Source organism: Stegostoma tigrinum, chromosome 9 (genome assembly GCF_030684315.1).
Source record: "Stegostoma tigrinum isolate sSteTig4 chromosome 9, sSteTig4.hap1, whole genome shotgun sequence".
In the NCBI taxonomy this organism is placed as follows: Eukaryota; Metazoa; Chordata; class Chondrichthyes; order Orectolobiformes; family Stegostomatidae; genus Stegostoma; species Stegostoma tigrinum.
The window spans coordinates 23,181,887-23,204,767 of NC_081362.1; the positions used below are offsets into that span (position 1 = coordinate 23,181,887).

The 22,881-nt window shown below is 42.0% G+C and overlaps 1 protein-coding gene across 6 annotated transcripts in view; it reads right to left on the reverse strand.

Moving 5' to 3' along the window:
- LOC125454669 (KH domain-containing RNA-binding protein QKI) overlaps positions 1-22,881 on the reverse strand; it is a 527,237-nt gene that overhangs the window by 19,789 nt on the left and 484,567 nt on the right. For 3 of the 6 annotated variants that reach the window (XM_048535689.2, XM_048535686.2, XM_048535684.2), the window contains 2 exons: positions 14,640-14,727; positions 9,738-10,010 (listed from right to left, as the gene is read on the reverse strand). In XM_048535689.2, coding sequence (XP_048391646.1) covers positions 9,738-10,010; positions 14,640-14,727 — 361 coding nt within the window. Of the gene's footprint in view, positions 1-9,737; positions 10,035-14,639; positions 14,728-22,881 lie in introns of all 6 variants that reach the window. The other 3 variants (XM_059648416.1, XM_048535685.2, XM_048535683.2) reach the window with 1 other exon arrangement.

A 22,881-nucleotide genomic window follows, 5' to 3' on the forward strand; every position in this document is an offset into this window, starting at 1 on the left:
TTCATCAGAGAGGGGGATGGGGTGAGGGTTCTGGAATAAATAGGGAGAGAGCGGGAGGCGGACCGAAGATGGAGAGAAAAGAAGATAGGTGGAGAGAGTTTAGGTGGGGAGGTAGGGAGGGGATAGGTCAGTCCAGGGAAGACGGACAGGCCAAGGAGGTGGGATGAGGTTAGTAGGTAGATGAGGGTGCGGCTTGGGGTGGGAGGAAGGGATGGGTGAGAGGAAGAACAGGTTAGGGAGGCAGAGACAGGTTGGACTGGTTTTGGGATGCAGTGGGTGGAGGGGAAGAGCTGGGCTGGTTGTGTGGTGCAGTGGGGGGACGGGACGAACTGGGCTGGTTTAGGGATGTGGTGGGGGAAGGGGAGATTTTGAAGCTGGTGAAGTCCACATTGATACCATTAGGCTGCAGGGTTCCCAAGCGGAATATGAGTTGCTGTTCCTGCAACCTTTGGGTGGCATCATTGTGGCACTGCAGGAGGCCCATGATGGACATGTCATCAAGAGAATGGGAGGGGGAGTGGAAATGGTTTGCGACTGGGAGGTGCAGTTGTTTGTTGTGAACTGAGCGGAGGTGTTCTGCAAAGCGGTCCCCAAGCCTCCGCTTGGTTTCCAAGAGACTTGGGGACTGCTTTGCAGAACACCTCCGCTCAGTTCGCAACAAACAACTGCACCTCCCAGTCGCAAACCATTTCCACTCCCCCTCCCATTCTTTAGATGACATGTCCATCATGGGCCTCCTGCAGTGCAACAATGATGCCACCCGAAGGTTGCAGGAACAGCAACTCATATTCCGCTTGGGAACCCTGCAGCCTAATGGTATCAATGTGGACTTCACCAGCTTCAAAATCTCCCCTTCCCCCACCGCATCCCTAAACCAGCCCAGTTCGTCCCCTCCCCCCACTGCACCACACAACCAGCCCAGCTCTTCCCCTCCACCCACTGCATCCCAAAGCCAGTCCAACCTGTCTCTGCCTCCCTAACCTGTTCTTCCTCTCACCCATCCCGTCCTCACACCCCAAGCCGCACCCCCATCTACCTACTAACCTCATCCCACCTCCTTGACCTGTCCGTCTTCCCTGGACTGACCTATCCCCTCCCTACCTCCCCACCTAAACTCTCTCCACCTATCTTCTTTTCTCTCCATCTTCGGTCCACCTCCCCCTCTCTCCTATTTATTCCAGAACCCTCACCCCATCCCCCTCTCTGATGAAGGGTCTAGGCCCGAAACGTCAGCTTTTGTGCTCCTGAGATGCTGCTTGGCCTGCTGTGTTCATCCAGCCTCACATTTTATTATCTTGGATTCTCCAGCATCTGCAGTTCCCATTATCACCGAGTCATATAAGATGATGTTAAGTCAGATGGCTGAATTTCAAAGAGTGTATTAAAATGAGGAAAGTGAGGTGGAGAGGTGTAGAAAGAATATTACTGAGTTTAGGACTAGAGGTTACCAAAAGCATTAAAATCGGGTTATTCAAGAGACTAGAATTAGATGAAAAGAGATATTTTAGACAGTTGTGCAGTTGGAGACAGTTATGGAGTTTGGAGGGGGTGAGGTCACAAAAAGATTCAAAAACAAAGATGAGATTGCTAGAACACAGCTTCAACTTCCTTGAAGCTTTTGGAAGATCTTGTTTAAAAAGCTGTACGTTCACTCTGCAATCTTTATGCTCAAATTAACCTATTTCTTCAATTATCATGTTTAAACACTCTCTCATTTGGTGACAGAAAGGAAATGAAACTCAAAAGAACAACAGAAAACATAGATATTCCAAATTTTGCACAGTAGTTTAATGAACATAGGCACAATAATAGAAGGCAGACATTTAGGCAATTCTACAATCCAAACTGCTATCATTGATTTTTGAAAATAACAACATTCTGGGTATTTCTTAAAATGTAATATTTTCAGATAAGGAACCATGTGGGGATGGATCTTCTAGTCAGAGTCACAAAGTTATGTAGCATGGAAACAGACCCACTAGCTCAACTTGTCAAAGCCGACCAGACGTCCCAGCCTGACCCAGTCCCATTTGCCAGCACTTGGTCTACATCCTTTTAAAGCCACGTACCAGATACCTTTAAATGTTATAATTGTACCTGCCTCCACTACCTCTTTCGGCAGCTCGTTCCATACACAAACCACTCTCTACGTGAAAATGTTACCCTCAGGTCTGTCTTAAATGTTTCTCTTCTCACCTTAAACCTGTGCCATCTAGTTCTGGGCTCCCCAATCCTGGGGAAAAAAGAAAGACCTTGATCACTCACCCTTTCCAGCCTTGTTAGATCATTAGAAACTGTTCAAGAAATGATTCCTGTGCATTAGTGTTAAATACAGCAAAAGAATATTTGCACCTAATTCGATTTTTCTTCAAGAAGTTAAACTTTTGTAATGATAACATGAACATAAGAACTAGGAGCAGGAGTACGCCATCTGGCCCTTCGAGTCTGCCCTGCCATTTAATAAGATCATGGCTAATCTTTTTGAGACCCAGCTCCACTTACCCGCCCACACAACATATCCCTTAATTCCTTTACTGTTCAAAAATTTATCTAGTCTTGCCTTAAAAACATTCAGCGAGGTAGCTTCAACCACTTCGCTGGGAAGGGAATTCCATAGATTCACAACCCTTTGGGTAAAGAAATTCCTCCTGACCTCAGTCCTACATCTGCTTCCCTTTATTTTGAGGTGATGCCCTCTAGTCCTAGTTTCACCTGCTAGCAGAAACAACCTCCCTGCCTCCACCTTATCTATTCCCTTCATAATGTTATATGTTTCTATAAGATCTCTCCTCATTCTCTGTATTCTAATGAATATAATCCCAGTCTGTTCAGTCTCTCCTCATAATCCAACCCTATCAACTCTGGAATCAATCGAGTGAATCTCCTCTGCATCCCCTCCAGTGCCAGTATATCTCTTCTCAAGTAAGGAGACCAAAACTGCACGTAGTACTCCAGGTGTGGCCTCACCAGGACCCTAATGTCTCTGGCTCCCTTTGTAATACACAAACCAACATGCATCCATAGAAATACAGAAAACAGAAACAGGAGTAGGCTATTCAGCCCTTCAAGATTGCTCCATCTGGCTGTGTTCAGATCATCCTTATACATGGCACGTTCTACTCTCAAATAGTGAGTGTCTATTATTCACCAATATAGACTACACACAGAGGTCACATAGATGGTTATGTTTCACTCTATCTTGCAGCAATTGTTGCAAATAAAAAGCTTGTGGTTTTATAAAAAAAAGAATATTATGTGAAGGAATTAGTAATGTGTAAGAATTAGTAATGATAGAGAGCTCAGCAGTTTTACAAAAACAAAACAGAGCAATGTGGGGCGAGAGATCAATAAATGTTTCTTGATGGTCAATAGTTAAATATTCTAGCTAGGAGTGCAGTGAACATGTAGCAATGTACCAGAAGTAACAGTTCCAGTGATGAACATCATAGTGCTTTTACTATGATGCCATCCATGGAACGGTCAGAAATATGGTCTATAAATTGAAGAGAAAGCATTTGTTTCCAATAACAGTGTAAAGAATGAATGTGGAACAATAAAACGAGCTATATTTTTCTGTCTGATCTCGAATACTTCATACATATGAGGCTCAAAATAGTCTAAAAGAGCTGTCTCAGAGTGATATGAGATAAATGATGATTAGCTTTCAGCCAATTGCTGCCCTAAGCATTTAGTGCTCCTTAAAACTAACTGGGATTATTCTCAAGAGCCTCAAAAGACATCTTTTTATATATAATCAGAATGTCTGTGAAATGCTAATAGTGATTTGTATCAGTTTCAGCAACCGGCACACTACACCTTCTTTTATTAATCACTGGAATATAGGCATCGCTGGCTGAGCCAGCATTTGTTTCCCATTCACAACTGCCCTTGATAAGATGGTGGTGAGCTGACTTCTGGAACTGAAGTATATTTGGCATAGGTTCAAACACAATGCCATTAGGGAGGGTATTCCACGATTTTGGCCCAGTGACTTGAAGAAATAGTGATTCATTTCCAAGTCAGGATGGTGAGTCACTTGGAGGGGATCTTGTAGGTGGTGGTGTTCCCATGGATCTACCACACTTGTTCTTCTAGATGGTAATGATTGTAGGTTTGGAAGGTACTGTCCAAGGATCTTTGGTGAATTTCTGCATTGCATTTTGTAGCTAACATTCACTACTGCTACTGAGCATCTGTTGTGGTGGGAGTGAACATTTGTGGAGGTGGTGCTTATCAAGCAGATTACATTGTCCTGAATGGTGTCAAACTTAACTGTTTTTGGAGCAGCACCCATCCAGGTAAGTTGGGCATACTCCATCACATTCTTCACTTGTGCCTTGTAGATGGTGGACAGGCTTTGGAGAGTTACTCACTACAGTCTTCCTAGCCTCTGACTTGGTCTTGTAGCCTCATTACATATATGACCAGACCAGTTGAGTTTCTGATCAATGGTAACCCCAAGGATGTTGATAGCGGGCATTCAGCCAATGGGATACCACTGAATGTCAAAACATGACAATTAATTGCCAGGCATTGGCCAACAGGAAAGGTTTTATGTAGCAGAAATGTTACTTGTTATTTGTCAGTCCAAGTCTGAATACTGTCCATGTCTTGCTATATTTGGGCAAGGATGGCTTGGTATCTATGAAGTTATGAATGGTGTTGAACATCATGCAGTCATCAGCAAACATCCCCATTTCTGTCCTTATGATGCAAGGAAGGACACTGATGATCAGCTGAAGGTGATTGGGTCTAGGGCACTACCTTGAGGAACTTCTGCACCCATGTTCTGGAACGGAGATGACTGGCCTCCATCCAATACAACAATCTTCCTTTGTGCTAGGTAAGACTCTAACCAGCAGTGAGTTTTCTCATGATTCCCACTGATTCCAGTTTTGCTAGGGCCCCTTGATGCCACACTTCATCAAATATGGCCTTAATGTCAGGGCCATCAGTCTCACCTCATCCCTGGCATTCAATGCTTTTGTCCATGTTTGAACTAAGGCTGTAATAAAGTCAGTTGCTGAGTGGCACTGTTGGAACCCAAAGTGAGTATCCATGAGCAGATAACTGCGAGACAAGAGTTGCTTAATGGCACTGTTGATGACACCTTCCTTCACTTTACTGATGATTGAGAATAGACAGATAGGCAGTAAAATGGCCCCATTGGCTTTGTCCTGCTTTTGTGTAAGGGGCATACCTTGGCAATTTTCCACATTATCAGGTAGACGCTAGTGTTGTGACCGTTCTGGGACAGCTTTGTCTAGGGGTGCAACAAGTTCTGGAACACATCTTCAGTTCTACTGCCCCCATTTCTGCTGGATTTGTCCTGTTGATTTAATAGGACGTATCCAGTGATGGTGCTGTTTGGAACATTTCTCTGTCAGATATGATTCCATGATTATGACCAGGTCGGCTGCTGCTTGACTAACCTGAGAGTCAGCTCTCCTAATTTTGGCGACTGCATTCAGTAGTGTTGCCTCTAATTTTCCTACCAGCTGCACGGATCTGTGAGGCCATGCACAGCAATAAATTCTGGACACCAATTACCATGGTTGGAACATTGGAGTGGCTCTGCACATGCAGGTTCATTGCTTTTCTCATTACTTGCAGTTGATACAACTGAATGGCTCACTAGGTATTTCAGAGGACAGTTAAGAATCAACTACAGCACCGAGAGTCTGGACTGATAAGTAGCCAGACTAGGTAAGGACAGAAGTTTCCTTCCCAAAAGACATCAGTGAACCATATGCCATGATGGGATTTGAAACCAGGCTCTCAGGTCATTACCTGGGTCTCTGGATTGCTAGTCCTGAGACTATACCATAGACCATCACCTACCCTAAAATGCGGAAAATCAGTCAACACCTATAGGCAGAAGGTCAATTTTTTTCAGCACTTCCCTGTTAATAAAACAGCCTTGTCCTATAGGCTTTGTCCTGTATCTTAAATGATCTTCTGTGATGTTAACAAATACATTCAGATACGCTTTGTCACGATAAATAGAAAATACTTCTCTTTTATATAATTACTACTGCAAAAACCTGTCATAAAATGTGCTACTTTAATAATGAGAGAAAAAGATTACATCTGCCAAAATTTAATTAATACCATATATAACCTTTACCATGAAAATATGCAAAGCATTTTTGTGGGAACTGCACCACAACATCATAGCAAATTTGACTCAAAGAGGCTTCAGGAATATAAGAACAAGACAAAACCATTCAGCCCATACGGTAGAATCTTACAGCAGTCTGAGCAATATGGGCTATAGGGAAATTTACGGCAGAATCAGACGGTAATGTTTTGCTGAGGTCCACCTAGACATTGGGAGAATCTTGTTCCACTTTTTACACGTTTTTAAAATAGTACCTTGAGTTTGTTAGACAGTGGCAAGTTGCCAATTACTGGAGATTATTTTTGCTGAATAGCTCATTAATGGCCCAACTCACCTTATTAATATCAGCATCCTATCTTACCAAGCTAGACAAGGAAACTGGAAGGAGTGCCTGATGAATTCAGCTAATCACTTGCTTTGCATTTTTTTTTAGCACTTTCATCCTCAGCCAGAGATACCAGGCTCAGATTACTTCTAAATAAAAACCAAAAGATCTGCAGACACTGGAAGTCAGAGACAAAAACTGAAATTGCTGGAAAAGCTCAGCAGTGTTGGCAGCATCTATGGAGAGAAATCAATTAACATTTCAGGTCCAGTGACACTTCCACAGAACTATCATTTCTCACAAAGAGTCACTGGACCCAAAACATTAATTCTAATTTCTCTCCATAGATGCTGCCAGACCTGCTGAGATTTTCCGGCAAATTCTGTTTTTGTTTCAGATTACTTCTATCTTGTCTTACCACTTAGCGCAGACACAAAGGAGCAGCCTGGGCAAATATATGAGCTGGGTTCATGTCCTTGCTGCAGCATCACATTGGTAGTTGGTGGTGCAGCATTAAATGCAGAAATTTCCTTTAAGAGGTTGGGAGATGGGCAGTGAGAGTTGTTCGAGGTCACGGGTAAGTACATGACCAGTGTCCATGGAACGTGCCCTGGGATGCTCGTGCCCAGTGTCCAATATGCTGTGCTTATCCAGCTCTACACCTTGTTATCTCCTGAAAGTAGGTGGCACAGCTGTTACTTTTGGTTCAAGCTTTTGGTGTCCTGAGTGAGTCATTAGGCATCATAGAAAGCATACAAGGTGTCAGGGTTGCAATGAAGGAACATTAATGAGAATGGTGAATATGAACATTAGTGGGTGATGGGTACAGTAACACAGATATAGTAGGTGTGAGGTATCAGAGAAAACATGGTGGCACTTACACTGGCAGAGTAGAAAAGTTCATTGTTCTTCAAACAGCACAGAGATCTTTAACACAGTTGGCAACCTCAGACCAAGCTGGCATGGTCTAGTGCTTTGGCTTCCTCTGCTGGTCCTATGGAAACAGGAAGTCTGACATTTGCAGCATCCCATCCAGCAGGACATCCAGGTTCATGCCCACAAGATGGAGTGACAATTTCCGCATCTGCCACATCCAGGGAAAATGTCAGGAACTGTGCAGCGTAACTCTGGATTGACAGCGCTGGTCCATGTATACAATGGGCTTTAAAAGATGGTGTTATTGCAAGGAATGCTGGTTATTTATGGGTTATCTGCTGAGTGGCAAGTTGTCTTTAGAATGGTACATGGCAAAGTGGGCAGAAACCAGGCAAGAGGTATCCTTAGGCAGATAGTTAATGAGGTGAGTTTGATACGATACGTTAAGTAAACTTGCCAGGCCCCTTGGCGGAAATCCCTCCAGAAAACCTGATGCAACTCAGACTTACTTAAGAAAACAACATAAGATTCAGACTCCGCAATTCATTCTGTATGTTCAATTAACTATGTCTACTTGTATTGATGTTTTAACTTTTAATCGTTTTCATAATGTGTTACTAAAATCCATCACTAATTTTTTGAGATTTTCTATTGACCAGGCTTAAACAGCAGTTTGGAAGGTCGAATTCCAGTTTATTACTTGCTTTTGTGTCAAGAAATTCTTGACATTTTTCATGGAACCATCTTTCAAATTTAAGACAAAAACAGAAATTGCTGGAAAAACTCTGCAGGTCTGGCAGCATCTATGGAGAGAAAGCAAAGGCAACATTTCAGGTCCAGTGGCCCTTCTTCAAATTTAAATTTGTGTCCACTTATTTTGGAGTTCCTCAACAGAGGAATTCCCTCTATCCGCTCATTGATCTGTCAAAAACATGATGTACTATACACTTTGTTTTCAAGTACAATGTTAAGATTGAAATGTTAAATTTTCTTGTCAGATTTAAGTGAATGATGGTGAAATTGAAAGACTGGGATTATATATATAGGTTATACAAATATATAGCTCCCCATACCCACCCAGCCCCAACACTGTATGTCTCATCAGGTAACCAAAACAGGCTTGAAATAAACATAGTCAACTACAGCAAATTTTGTTTTAACTGACACCTTACAAACCGGCAAAAACTATATTCTTCAAATGGCTGAAGTTTAGTGTGTTATCACAATCTCTGCGATGTCTACGTAGTCAGGTGAGGATGCATGTGAGAAGGCTCACTGCCAGTAAGTTTTATTTAATGCAAAGTTGATTTATGCTGTAAATAAAGTATGACAATGATGTGTACACCCCCTGCATTATGTTCCTATTGCTTAGTGTGCAATTTTATGTGGACCTTTTGATTAGCCAGAATATTTGATCAATTGCCATATTCCTGGTCCCACAGACACTGGTTAATAAAAAGTGCTGTCGTAATTTTTTCATGATGTGGAAGTGTCAGTGTTGGACTGGGGTGGACAAAGTCAGAAGTCACATGACACCTGGTTTTAGTCCAACAGATTTATTTGAAATCTCACAAGTTTTAGGAGCGCAGCCCCTTAATTAGGTGCAGTGCATTTGTTATTTTTCCCAAATATAAAAACATGTAGTGCTGGGGAACCTCAGCAGGTCTGGCAGCAACTAGGAGACAGAAACAATGCTAACATTTCAATTTTAATACGACTCTTCTTTGGAACTTCAGTTCTCTGGACCTGTTGAATTTCACCAGGACCTTCTGTAATTATTCAGATCTCCAGTATCCTTAGCAGTTTGTTTTTGCCTTCCTCAAAAATCAGCTATTTATACTTTTTTGAACATTTCCTCATATTTGCGATTTGCCATTTTTTTGCAACCTTATTGCTGGAGCAATAAGAAAAAAATCTGCATGAGCTCTAATTCTCTTGTAATGTTAACTATACAAAAAACAATCAAAAAAGCATGAAATATACAGCTTACCAGTGCTTTCAAAAAGCAATACCTTATTAGTAACCAGTGGTATTAAGGTCTGTTGGAATAAATCAATTTCAGGAAGATGTAACGACCGAAATATATTTTGTTATGAATATGAGCACACAATTAGGTCTCAGCTTAATGCAGAGATAATTGCACACTGACTTTATTTATTACTGATGTTTTACTTCTAGCAGAAGCTTAAATACTTCTGAAGTTTAAATTATGGGTTTTCCAAGACTGCTGGAAAGAACTCGAGGTCCTCATCAGATGTTACACTATCATTTCAAACGGCTAATTCAAATAGGCTTGTGCACCTCAACGAATTAAAAGTCAAGCTTCAGTAAAACTAAATGAGCCTTAACTGGCTCAAATAGTGTATCAGGATGTAAACATGAAGTGGAACAATAATGCTTGAAAAGTTTCCTTACCTAATACACCACTAGGCTCAATGGGATACTCCAGGATAGAAGTAGCTGGTGCCAGTGTGTAAGGATAGTCGTAAGGAGTATAGATTAGACTGGCTTCAGGTGCAGGAGGAACTATTGTAGTCGGGTGAGGCGATCCGTTAGGCATTACTGTTGCTGTTTGTATTTGCCTAATTAGAGGCATAATAGTCGGGCCAGCTGGTGTCGGGGCTCTCAAGGCAGCTGGTGGTAGAACTGATGTGGGCCCTGTAATGATCCGTGGTGCTTGGGCTGTTGCTGCAAGAGAAAAGGCAAGGGCAGCTACAGTAAGCAAAGGAAATTCATAGTGAAGGTGCGGACAGAACAGTGTGTATCAGGAAAAGGAAAAGTTGGAAACGGAGAAAAGCCAAAAAAGCAGGTGGAATGAAAGAAAAATGAAGAAGAAATAATTAGTACAAGCTGTGATAATTTGCAATGCTAAAGCACATTTTTAACCAAAGTATGAACCAACTTCCAATTAAACTCAACTAAAAATGGGAACTGAAAAACTCAAAATCCAGTTGGTCTTAAAGTAAGCAGAGGATAAAAACATTAGAGTTACATCTTATAATAGAATCATGGAGTCATACAGTTTGGAAATGAACCCTTCGGTCCATCTAGTCCATGCCAACCATCTTCCCAAACTAAACTAGTCCCACCTGCCTGTACTTGGCCCATATCCCTGCAACCCTTTCCTATTCATGTACTTACCAAATGTTTTTTAAAAACATTGTAACTGTAGCTGCATTCACCACTTCCTCTGGTAATTCATTCCTCACACAAACCGCTCACTGTGCAAAAATAGTTGTCCCTCATGTCCTTTTTAAATTTTTCTCTTCTTACCTTTAAAATATTCCCCCTAGTTTTGAACTCCCCCACCTCAGGGAAAAGACCTTTGCCATTTAGCTTATCTATGGTCCTCATGATTTTATAAACTATATGGTCACCCCTCAACCTCCTACGCTCCATTAATAAAGGTTGCAGCCTGTCCATTATAACTCAAATCCTCCATTCCTGGCAACATTTTGGTAAATCTTTTCTGAACTCTCTCCAGTTTAATAATATCCATCCTATACGGGGCAACCAGAACTGCACACAGTACTCCAGAAGAGGCCTCACCAACATCCTGTACAACCTCAACTCCGATACTCAAAGGTCTGAGCAATGAAGGTAAAAGTGCTAAATGCCTTCTTAACCACCCTGTCGACCTGCGATGCAAATTTCAACAAACCCCTAGGTCACTCTGTTCTACAAAACTACCCAGGGTCTTCCCGTTAATTTTATAAGTCCTGCCCTTGTTTGTTTTACCAAAATGCAATACCTCGCATGTATCCAAATTAAAGTCCATCTGCCACTCATCGGCCTATTGACACAATTGATCAAGAACTCTTTGTAATATTTGATAAGCTTCTTCACTGTGCATTACATCACCAATTTTGGTGTCATCCACCAACTTAATAACCATGACTCCTATATTCTTACCCAAATCATTTATAAGAAAGACAAACAAAAGTGGACCTAGTACCCATCCCTGCAGAATACTGCTGGTCACAGGCCTCCAGTCTAAAACAACTCTCCATCACTACCCTCTTTCTCCTACTGCAAAGCCAATTCTTTATCCAATCAGCAAGCTCACCCTGACTCCCATGTAGTCTAATGTTACTAATTAGTCCACCATGCGGAATCTTATCAAAGGCTTTACTAAAGGCCAAGTAAGCAACATCTACCACTCTGCCCTCATCAATCTTTTTGGTTACTTCATCAAAAACTCAATCAAGTTTGTAAGACACGATTTCCATCACACAAAACTCTGCTGACTAACCCTAATCATTTCCTGTCTCCCCAAATGAATGTAAATCCTGTATTTCAGAATCAGCTCCAACAACTTACCCACCACCGATGTTAGACTCACAGGTCAATAGCTCCCAGGCTTCTGTTTATAGCCTTAAACAATGTATAATGTAGTTCAGCTTCTAATGCAATGATCTAAAGGTTCTTGTGGCACAGTGATAATGTCCCTAGCTCTGCGCCAGAGGACCTAGGTTCCAGGCCCATCTGCTTCACAGGTGTGATATAACATGTTTGAACAGGTTGGTTGAAAATGTGAATATGGCAATTTTCATTTTCTCCAGGTAAACTACTGAGGCTTTTCATAATTCAGAAGTCAAAAGTCAAGATTTCATTGACAACATTTTTACATATGCACACTGTCTGTCCCACCACTCTTTCCATCCTCACGCTACTATATGAGCTCTATGTGGTGCTCCAGCTGATATTTACCTCTTAACCTTAATGTAAAATGGTGGCCACATTTCCTCCATTACCAATAGTGATGACATTTTGAAGGTATTTAATTGGTTGCAAAGTGATTTAGGAAGCTCTGACGTTGTGATAGACCTTAAATGCAATTCTTTTTAAATTGAGTAGTACGCAAGGATGTTATTGTCCAATGCATTTTCCATTAATATCTGTATTTCTGGGGTTATAGCAAAATATTTAAAATATCATTGGAGTGACTGCCTAGTGAATCAGACAAGGTATAGAATTTGTTTTCCTCCAGTAAAGAGCTAGTGCGCACACATAATGGCCTGAATAGCCTTCTTTTTGTTTTGCCAGCATCGACGGCTCTGTAAACACTTATAGTAAAGATGCTTAATAATGTGAGCAGCCTTATTAAAATTGAAATGGAGTGCACTCTCCCTGAGGTAGGCCAGTTACTAATCAGAAATCAGCATAAAGGTGTTTGATTGCATTTTCCATTAAACATCAAATTCCTAAACACTTCGGATTTCATTCAATCAGTACATTTTTATATCAATAGTGAGCAAATAAAAGTGAATCAAACTGTCAATGACTTGAAGCTAATTAAATTGCATCATCCTTTTAAAGCCAATGAACAAATGATGCTCTATGGAGCATTGCATATTGGCAAAACCTAATATTTAGACCATATGAATTCTACGTGCCATTTACTAATGCTTTAAAGCGCTGAAATCCAAGAGACAAATTTGGTGTGGGCATGTGTGGAACTGTGGATGTGTAGGGAGGTAAGGTGTGTGGGGCGATAAGGTGTGTGTGTAGGGGATTGTGTGCGCGCGTGCGTGGAGGGGATGGAGTAGGGCATATGTGGTGGGGTGGGGCACGTGTTTGGTGGGAAATGTGTGTATGTGTGTGTGTGGGGAGTCTGTGTGTGGGGGGGGGTTCTGTATGTGTGTGGGGGGTGATTTTGTGTGTGTGTGGGGGGGGGTGGTTCTGTGTGTGTGTGGGGGGGTGGGGTGTGGAATGTGTAATGAGGGTGTTTGGGTGTGGGTGAGGGGTGTGGGGTGGGGTGAAGAGATGGCACACAAAATTTCCAACTGGGACATTTTCTTTATATGGTAAATAAGGCATGTTACGATACTATATTTAGGAAAAGATTTGCAGACACTGAGGGACTGTTACAAAAATATTCCAGTCATAGAAATGAAGAACAAGGAAAATTGCCCATGCAATTGCAGGTCAGTCACGAAGTCGAGAGGTTCAGATAGTTTGGGTGTATACATGGGTCATCCCCAAAATACAGATCTGCTAAAAAGGACAGAAGCTGGCTTCTGCTCAGTTGTATAAAGACTGCCTTTCTGGAGCAGGAATACATAAATTAACCCAAATTAATATGAATATCTGGGAGCAATTATAAAGTGACAATCCTATCAATAACATTATGTGCAATTAAAACGCAACAAAAAACCCTAAAAATATTAATTTGAATCCCAGGTGTTTTCTGAGCCTCAAACGTTTATTTATAATGTATTATTTCAATTTTATGTCAATATATCCTCCTGCTTTTGGTCTGTCTTTGTGCTAATGGCAATTTTAAAATGGAAGACACCCAGATTCCCTCTGATTTGATATTCAATGCCATTGAAGGGAATTAATAATGCTGGACTAGTGCACATTATGAGCCATCGATGAGCATTATTTGCCCATTAGACAGCAATTCAGTGTTGAGCCTTTCTCCTTCAACAATCAGGCCAAAAATCAACAAGTGAATTCCTGCAGAAAACAATAAAAATTCACATTAGTAGGAGAGTTATGCAATGTCATGTCATGAACACTCTGTCCTAAGGCAGGTCCTTGGCTCAATGTGTGCTGATGCTTCAACTTGAGCCCATTACTTCTCAATATTTCTCGTGCTTTGAAATTGCTTTCACTCTCAAGAGGAAGAGTAAGCGGGCCTAGACAATCTCAGCTGGAAAAGGAATCAAACTAGTGCTGTTGCCATGCTTCTGAACTAAACTCTAGCCATTCAGTCAACTGAGCTATCCTTAGTGAAAGAATGCTTTCCTAAAACTGAGCATGTGTATTTTTTCTGTGACAGCCCAAGTAAAAGGATCAAATCTGTGCATGTAGTACCAGCAGGTGCTCAGTGTTACTTGATATAATCCATATGATAAATGCGACAAACTTTCCTTGTTCACTTCGTAAGTTGATTAAATTGTCAGTAAATAACTGAAATTCTGTGGTCAGGAACCACTTTTATTTGCCAACTGGTTACTTATTTCAGGGAGCAAATAACAGTTTTGTAGGGTAGTCTTTTCCAGACTCATTTTTGTTTTGAGATTTAGCACCTTTCTGTGCATTCCCTATAATGGGAGTGGTAAGGAAGGCTAGACCTTTAATATTTGAAGTCGGGGAAATCTGCATTTGGCTGATTCTGCCGAGTTAAAAGCTTATGGAAGAATGAATCTGTTTTAACATAGTTAACATTTTTTACACGTTTTCTTCTCCTCTAGGTATTCAATACAGAAATCACCTGCCCCAAGGTTTTGCTGGGTTTGTCTAAAAGTTAAATATTCGACAAATTATGCAATAGTCACACTAGGGTCTAGAAACCCAATATATCCTTACGTGATTTGATGTTGGCATCTCTATAAGTACCATTCAGTATCGCTAATTCCATCAGCTGCATCTTCTTAAGGTTATCTTCTCCTTCTGCCTGGAAGACACAATTTTTAAAAATACCTTTATTTTCAATGTTGAACCATATTGAAGATTTTGGATCAGGACAGTCCAGATGTATAAACTGCTTATAAGAATACAAATGACAGAAACTTGCTCCAAAATATCATTATATTTTCTTTTTATTATTAAAATTAATGTTATAACTATCAAATATCTGTTTCCGAGTGAAATGATAGATAGATGATCCATCTAGTCAATCAAGTGATATAATATGTAACATAGGCAGCATCTTGTGGAGCTGATGGAGGCCATAGGCATCAGCTGGAGAACTGGCAAGACCCATGGGAAGATATCCTGCTGAATCTTTAATGACTTGGCACTTGACAGGCCAGTGGCTCATCTCCTTACAGGATCAAGGGCCAATCAGAGGCTGGCAGACCTATCCTCAACAGCACCACCACAGAGGAGTTTACTGTTGCTGGTACATTCCCCACTTAAACCTCAGATCAATGGGGGACCCATGTAGATGTTGCTGAGCTGGCTGGAATGGGTAGATATCTCTTCAAGGTTGAGACCTGTGGTTGTCAATTGTCCACTTAAGGGCCTTAATTGGTACTAGATAGGAAGGTTAGCCAAATGCCTTGCCACACAGAATGTGATTGCTGAGCCGGCCTGTCCAAGACTAACCCATGTGATTATTTGCCTTTCCCACCATCTGCCTGGCCATTTCTAGGAAGGGGAAAACTCTGCATTGTTTGACAGATTCTCAAAGGATTTGGTCAAAATTAGACTACTAATGATGAATCACAAACTGATTATGCTGCAGGTGGCTATGCAGCCCATTGTGTCTGCACTAGCTCTTTGAGCATTTTAACAAAATGCTTTTTCCCCTTAATTCTGCATATCGTTTCTCTTTAAATAATTACACATTACCCTATTAAATGACCCAATTGAATCAGCTAGCCACGAAACGTCCCTTCTACTAGTGCATCCTGTGTGCCAACTACTAACTTTTTTTTACCTTGCATATGCTTCTTTTGCAAAACTCTTCAAAATTATACTGGGAACAGGTTTTCCTAATCCAATCTGTCTAAATGCATCATTATTTTGAAAACCTTTTATCAAATCTCCTCAAACTTCTTATCTCCAAGGAAACCAGTCTCAACTTCTTTAATCTTTCCTTGTAAGTGAAATACTTCATCCCTGGAACCAGTCTTGTAAACTTCTTCTGCACTCTCATCAACACATTCACATCCTTCTGAAAGTGTGGCACCCAGAGCTGTAGACAATATTCTGGCTGAAGTCCAATCAACGTCTTATAGAACTTCATCATAATTTCCCTGGTCTTGTATTGCATGGTTCTGTTTGAGTCTTAGAATGCCATATGCTCTACTAACAACTCTCTCTCCCAATTATACCAGCTTTAATGACTCGCTGCTCCTGCACAACCTTTAGAATAGTAACCTTTTCTTTATATTGTTTTGCTTATTTTGTTGTATCAATGTGCATCACCTTACATTTCTCTGTACTGAATTTTATCTGTCTCCTACTTGCCCATTCAATCAACACGTCAATATCCTTTTAATGTTCCGCAAGATCTTCCTCATTTTACAACTTGTCTCTTTTTCTTTTTTGTTGGCAAATGTTGACATTGTCATCAAGATCTAAATCATTTATATATATCAGGAAAAACAGGGTCCCAATTCTGATTGCTGGGAATTTCCACAATAAGCTGTCTTATAATCCAAGTACCCATTAATCACACCCGAGCACCAAACCATCATCTCCAACACCATTCACGACCTCATCACCTCAGGGGACCTCCCACCCACAGCCTCCAACCTCATTGTTCCCCAACCCCGCACGGCCCGTTTCTATCTCCTTCCCAAAATCCACAAACCTGCCTGCCCTGGTCGACCCATCGTCTCAGCCTGCTCCTGCCCCACCGAACTCATCTCCACCTATCTGGACTCCATTGTCTCCCCTTTGGTCCAGGAACTCCCCACCTACGTCCGTGACACCACCCACGCCCTCCACCTCCTCCAGGACTTCCAATTCCCTGGCCCCCAACACCTCATATTCACCATGGACGTCCAGTCCCTGTACACCTGCATTCCGCATGGAGATGGCCTCAAGGCCCTCCGCTTCTTCCTGTCCCGCAGGCCCGACCAGTCCCCCTCCACCGACACTCTCATCCGCCTAGCTGAACTCGTCCTCACACTCAACAACTTCTCTTTTGACTCCTCCCACTTCCTACAGACTAAGGGGGTGGCCATGGGCACCCGCATGGGCCCCAGCTATGCCTGCCTCTTTGTAGGTTACGTGGAACAGTCCCTCTTCCGCACCTACACAGGCCCCAAACCCCACCTCTTCCTCCGGTACATTGATGACTGTATTGGCGCCGCCTCTTGCTCCCCAGAGGAGCTCGAACAGTTCATCCACTTCACCAACACCTTCCACCCCAACCTTCAGTTCACCTGGGCCATCTCCAGCACATCCCTCACCTTCCTGGGCCTCTCAGTCTCCATCTCAGGCAACCAGCTTGTAACTGATGTCCATTTCAAGCCCACCGACTCCCACAGCTACCTAGAATACACCTCCTCCCACCCACCCTCCTGCAAAAATTCCATCCCCTATTCCCAATTCCTCCGCCTCCGCCGCATCTGCTCCCACGATAAGACATTCCACTCCCGCACATCCCAGATGTCCAAGTTCTTTAAGGACCGCAACTTTCCCCCCACGGTGATCGAGAACGCCCTTGACCGCGTCTCCCGCATTTCCCGCGATACATCCCTCACACCCCACCCCCGCCACAACCGCCCCAAGAGGATCCCCCTCGTTCTCACACACCACCCTACCAACCTCCGGATACAACGCATTATCCTCCAACACTTCCGCCATTTACAATTCGACCCCACCACCCAAGACATTTTTCCATCCCCTCCCCTGTCTGCTTTCCGGAGAGACCACTCTCTCCGTGACTCCTTTGTTCGCTCCACACTGCCCTCCAACCCCACCACACCCGGCACCTTCCCCTGCAACCGCAGGAAATGCTACACTTGTCCCCACACCTCCTCCCTCACCCCCATCCCAGGCCCCAAGATGACATTCCACATCAAGCAGAGGTTCACCTGCACATCTGCCAATGTGGTATACTGCATCCACTGTACCCGGTGCGGCTTCCTCTACATTGGGGAAACCAAGCGGAGGCTTGGGGACCGCTTTGCAGAACACCTCCGCTCAGTTCGCAACAAACAACTGCACCTCCCAGTCGCAAACCATTTCCACTCCCCCTCCCATTCTCTTGATGACATGTTCATCATGGGCCTCCTGCACTGCCACAATGATGCCACCCGAAGGTTGCAGGAACAGCAACTCATATTCCGCCTGGGAACCCTGCAGCCTAATGGTATCAATGTGGACTTCACCAGTTTCAAAATCTCCCCTTCCCCTACTGCATCCCTAAACCAGCCCAGTTCATCCCCTCCCGCCACTGCACCACACAACCAGCCCAGCTCTTCCCCCCCACCCACTGCATCCCAAAACCAGTCCAACCTGTCTCTGCCTCCCTAACCGGTTCTTCCTCTCACCCATCCCTTCCTCCCACCCCAAGCCGCACCCCCCGCTACCTACTAACCTCATCCCACCTCCTTGACCTGTCCGTCTTCCCTGGACTGACTTATCCCCTCCCTACCTCCCCACCTACACTCTCTCCACCTATCTTCTTTACTCTCCATCTTCGGTCCGCCTCCCCCTCTCTCCCTATTTATTCCAGTTCCCTCCCCCCATCCCCCTCTCTGATGAAGGGTCTAGGCCCGAAACGTCAGCTTTTGTGCTCCTGAGATGCTGCTTGGCCTGCTGTGTTCATCCAGCCTCACATTTTATTATCTTGGAATCTCCAGCATCTGCAGTTCCCATTATCTCTGATACCCATTAATCATTGCTCTTTTTCCTAAATTCAGCTAGTTTCATATCCATATAGCTACAGTTGCTTTTATGTCATGACATATAACTTTCCTCTCAGGTCCCTTGTGTGGCACCGTATCAAATGCATTTTGGAAGTCCATGTACATCACATCAACAGCCTTCCCTTCATCAGCCTTCTTTGTTATAAACCAACTTTCCAGTAAAAACACTTGAAATCCCTGGTCCTACAGTCATCCCTGGAAAAAGGACACCTATGACAGACTCCTATTTACTGACTCTAGCTCCACCTTCGACATCATAATTCTAACCATACCCATCTCCAAACTCAGATACCTAGGACACTGCTTCTCTCTCTGCAACTGGATCCTCAGCTTCCTGGCCCACAGACCACAATCAAAAAAGATAGATGACAACACCATCTCCACAATACTCCTCAATACCAGTGCTCCGCAAGACTGCGTACTCAGCCCCCTACTGTACTCCATATACACTCATGACTGTGTGGCCAAATTCAGCTCTAATTCCATTTACAAATTTGCTGATGACACCACCATTGAGGGACCAATATCAAACAACAACAAGACAGAGTATGGGAAAGAGATAGCAATAATAGTGGCATAGAGTTAAACAAAATCTCTCCCTCAACGTCAGCAAGGTAAAGGACCTGGCCATTGACCTGAGAAAGTGGACTGAAAAACACACCACTGTCTACATCAGTGGTGCTGAAGTGGAGATGGTCAAGTCCTTCAAGTTCCGAGGAGTAAATATCACCAATCTGTCCTGGTTCATTCACGTCGTCACTGCAGTCAAGAAAGCACACCAACATCTCTACTTTCTCAGAAAGCTAAAGAAATTCGGTACGTCCACAATGACTATCACCAATCTTTATGGATGCACCATCGAAATCATTGTATCCAGATGCATCACAGCTTGTTTTGGCAACTGCTGTGCCCAACAACACAAGAAATTACAGAGTTATGAATGCAGCTCAGTCTATCATGAAAAGCAGCCTTCCTTCCATTTACTCCACCTACACCTCCTGCTGCCTCAGGAAAGTTGCCAACATAAAGAAAGGCCCCTCCCACTCCAGTTATACACTCTTCTTCCATCAGACAGAAGATACAAAAGTCTGAAAACATATATCAACAGATTTGAGAACAGTTTCTTCCTCACTGTTATCAGACTAATGAACGGATGTCTCAAATATTAGAGTTGATCTTTCTGTGCACCTACATTCCGCATTCTGTTCTATTACACTGATGTACTTATGTAAGGTATGATTTGTCTGGATAGCATGCAAAACAATACTTTTCAATGTATCTTGGTACAAGTGACCATGAAAGTCAAATCAGAAATCAAATTTAACCAAACAGAACTTTAATATTAATGATAAGCAAAATGACAATATATTGGGCAAGATTTAAGGTATGTTTAGCAATTCAATGGATAGGTTTTTTACCCCAATATTATTATAGATTGAAGATCTTCAAATTAATTTAGAAAAAGCAATTAACTTAAAACAGTTATAATTGTCATTGGCTATTCATTTTCAGGTGCCTTGTTTGCCATCACATGTCACATCATTGGCATAGCCATCCTCCCAGAGGACTGGCTTTACTTTAAAGTTGACTGCATGACAATGCATAAAAGGATTGTGGTGATCAAACTCTTTTGATTATTCTTGTAGAAGAACTTGGTGCTGCATTTCCTATATTACAAAAATATAGAGACCACCCTTTCAAAGTAATTCGTTTGAGCTTTGGCACATTTTGAAGTTATGGAAGACAAGCTCTATTTTTCACAGCAGAGATTGAAGTGGGAGAATCGGATTGTTCTTCTAGTCATTATAGCACATTGCCATTCTCTAAATGAGCGTTGAGATCTGTGAACTAAGTTTAGAGTTTATCTTGCAGTTACTCGATCATTTGTAGCCAACATGTACAAAAACTTTTCACTTGATGAGACAATTAGTCATAAATGGCAAGCTTGCAGCTCTATCCTGGGTCTTTGTTTCATTGTTTGCTGATGTCTGTACCAATGCTATCATTGACATTGGCTCCAGGGGAAGATTAAGGGAGAAGTGAGCACACCCAGTCTGAGCTGAGATAGTTTCATTGTCAATTGGCACAATGTTGGTCATCAATAAAGAATCATCATTTGAAGTAGGAACCAGAGGACTATCTGAGGAATGGAACTGTTATAGGTAACAAACCATCAAGAAGTATAATGAAACACAAAGCAATAGAATGGAACAGTAAAGTGTTTTCAAATATATACATATCTCTAAAAGAAAGGACAATTTGAATTACTTTGATGCCTATTGATGTTCAAGTTAAAATGGCTTGAGACTGATCTTATTGTGGATAAAGACAATATATTTAAAAAAAACAACAGTTTCTGTTTGTTTAATCAGTGGGAAAAGAAACTGACTGTGATGTCTTGTTGTCATATCTCTCGTGTGGTGGAAAGATCAACATGTTCAAGAATCAAATACTTAGCTGCGCTAGTGGGTAGGAAAGAAAAAGGAAGGATAGCTACATACACACAAGTAGCTTGCCTTGCAATAACATTCTAGAAACCCCTGATACACACACGCAAGATTGGTCATGACTGCTAATTTTCAGTTACACCCCCCGCATACAACTGTTGTAGCCTAGGTGCTATGTTCTGCAAGGGCAATAACACATTGTAGTCACTTTTTTTTCTGATATTTCATTACATTATAGAAGCTTAGGGTCAGCCTATCATATAGCCTAAAGTAAGTTTCTATTGCAATAATGGATCTCGAGCTGCTTCAGTATAATTGAGATTTTCACCAATTCATTTTGTAATTTAAACAAAGGGTGTCCAAAAATATGCAGTGCCAGCCTAACTGTTAAAGCAATTACTTCAAAAAATTGAAGATTACATAATCTGTCATCATTGAATAAGAACATGTTAAGTGGTCTCACAAGACATTACTAAATATTAGAAATACCCATCCATTGGGAAAGGGAGAAAGAAAACAAATTGAAAGTTGATTAAAAAGCTGTCTGTTACACACTAAAGGAGAAATAAGAAACTATTTTCATGGAGAATTGTATTCAAAGCATCAAGTAAATTTTGCTATTAATTATGTTAAAAATGAATTTTGACAACAGCAGAAATATTTCACTCCTCCTTGCCCTCTGCTGCTTTAAAATAACTCTTCACGAGAATGCCTCCAGGGAAGGTAAACTTCATTTATGAGGAAAGATTGGAGAAGTTGGGGCTGTTTTCCTTGGAGAGGAGAAGGTTAAGTAAAAATTTGTTAGGTAATTTCAAAATCAAGAGGCATCTGGACAGAGTAGATAGGGAGAAACTGATCCAAATTGTAATCGGATCAGCTACTAGAGGGCCCAGTTTCAAAGTGCTTCGCAAAAGAAACTAATTCAAGGTGAGAAATCTTTCTCACACGGTGAGTGGACTGGGTTTGGATGTCACTGCCTGGAAGAGAGGTGGAGGCAGATTCAATTGAGGCATTCAACAGGGTGCAGGATGATCATTTAAATAGAAAGATTTTGTATGAGGTTATGGGGATGAGGGAGAAGATACGCACAAAGTTAATATGCTCAGACAGCCTGTGCAGACACAATTGGTCAAATGGTTGCCTCTTTCTGCACTGTATCAATTCTGTGATTCCGTGAATTTCCATGTATACAGTAGGGTGACAAAAATCAACAATAATCTTCTTTGCAAATTGCTTGACTGAGTAAGAGGTAAAGTCAAAGCAACTTAGAAAACTGCTGGACCTCAAAATTAAACAGAATATTGTGGCATCCAGTTAAACAATGATCCAGCATTCCAGCTAGTCAGGTTTCTAGTAGTCTGATATATTGCTGAACTGCTCAGTCTAACATCAAACCCATTTCAGACAGTGCTTCCAGGACCATAGCAGTGATTCTAAAATATATTAGGAAAGTGACTGTTTTCACAAAGCTGTCATGGGCTACTTTCCTATCAGCCCATGCACACTTGAAATACTTCATTTAAATTTTGCTATGTCATTCATATATTAAAACCATTGTACAATCTTTTGTACATTTTTTAAACCAAATAATGGAGAAAAGTTTCTATAAGTATCAAGTTTTCTAGATCATTAGGGTCCTTTATTTTGTAAGGAAGCGTAGGAATTAATCAGGAAACATTGGTCACAGTACCACATTCTGGTCCTATATGCTGTTGTGAATACGTGAAAAGTATTCAATGTGAAGGAAAGGAACTGAACGTATCAAGGAAGTAA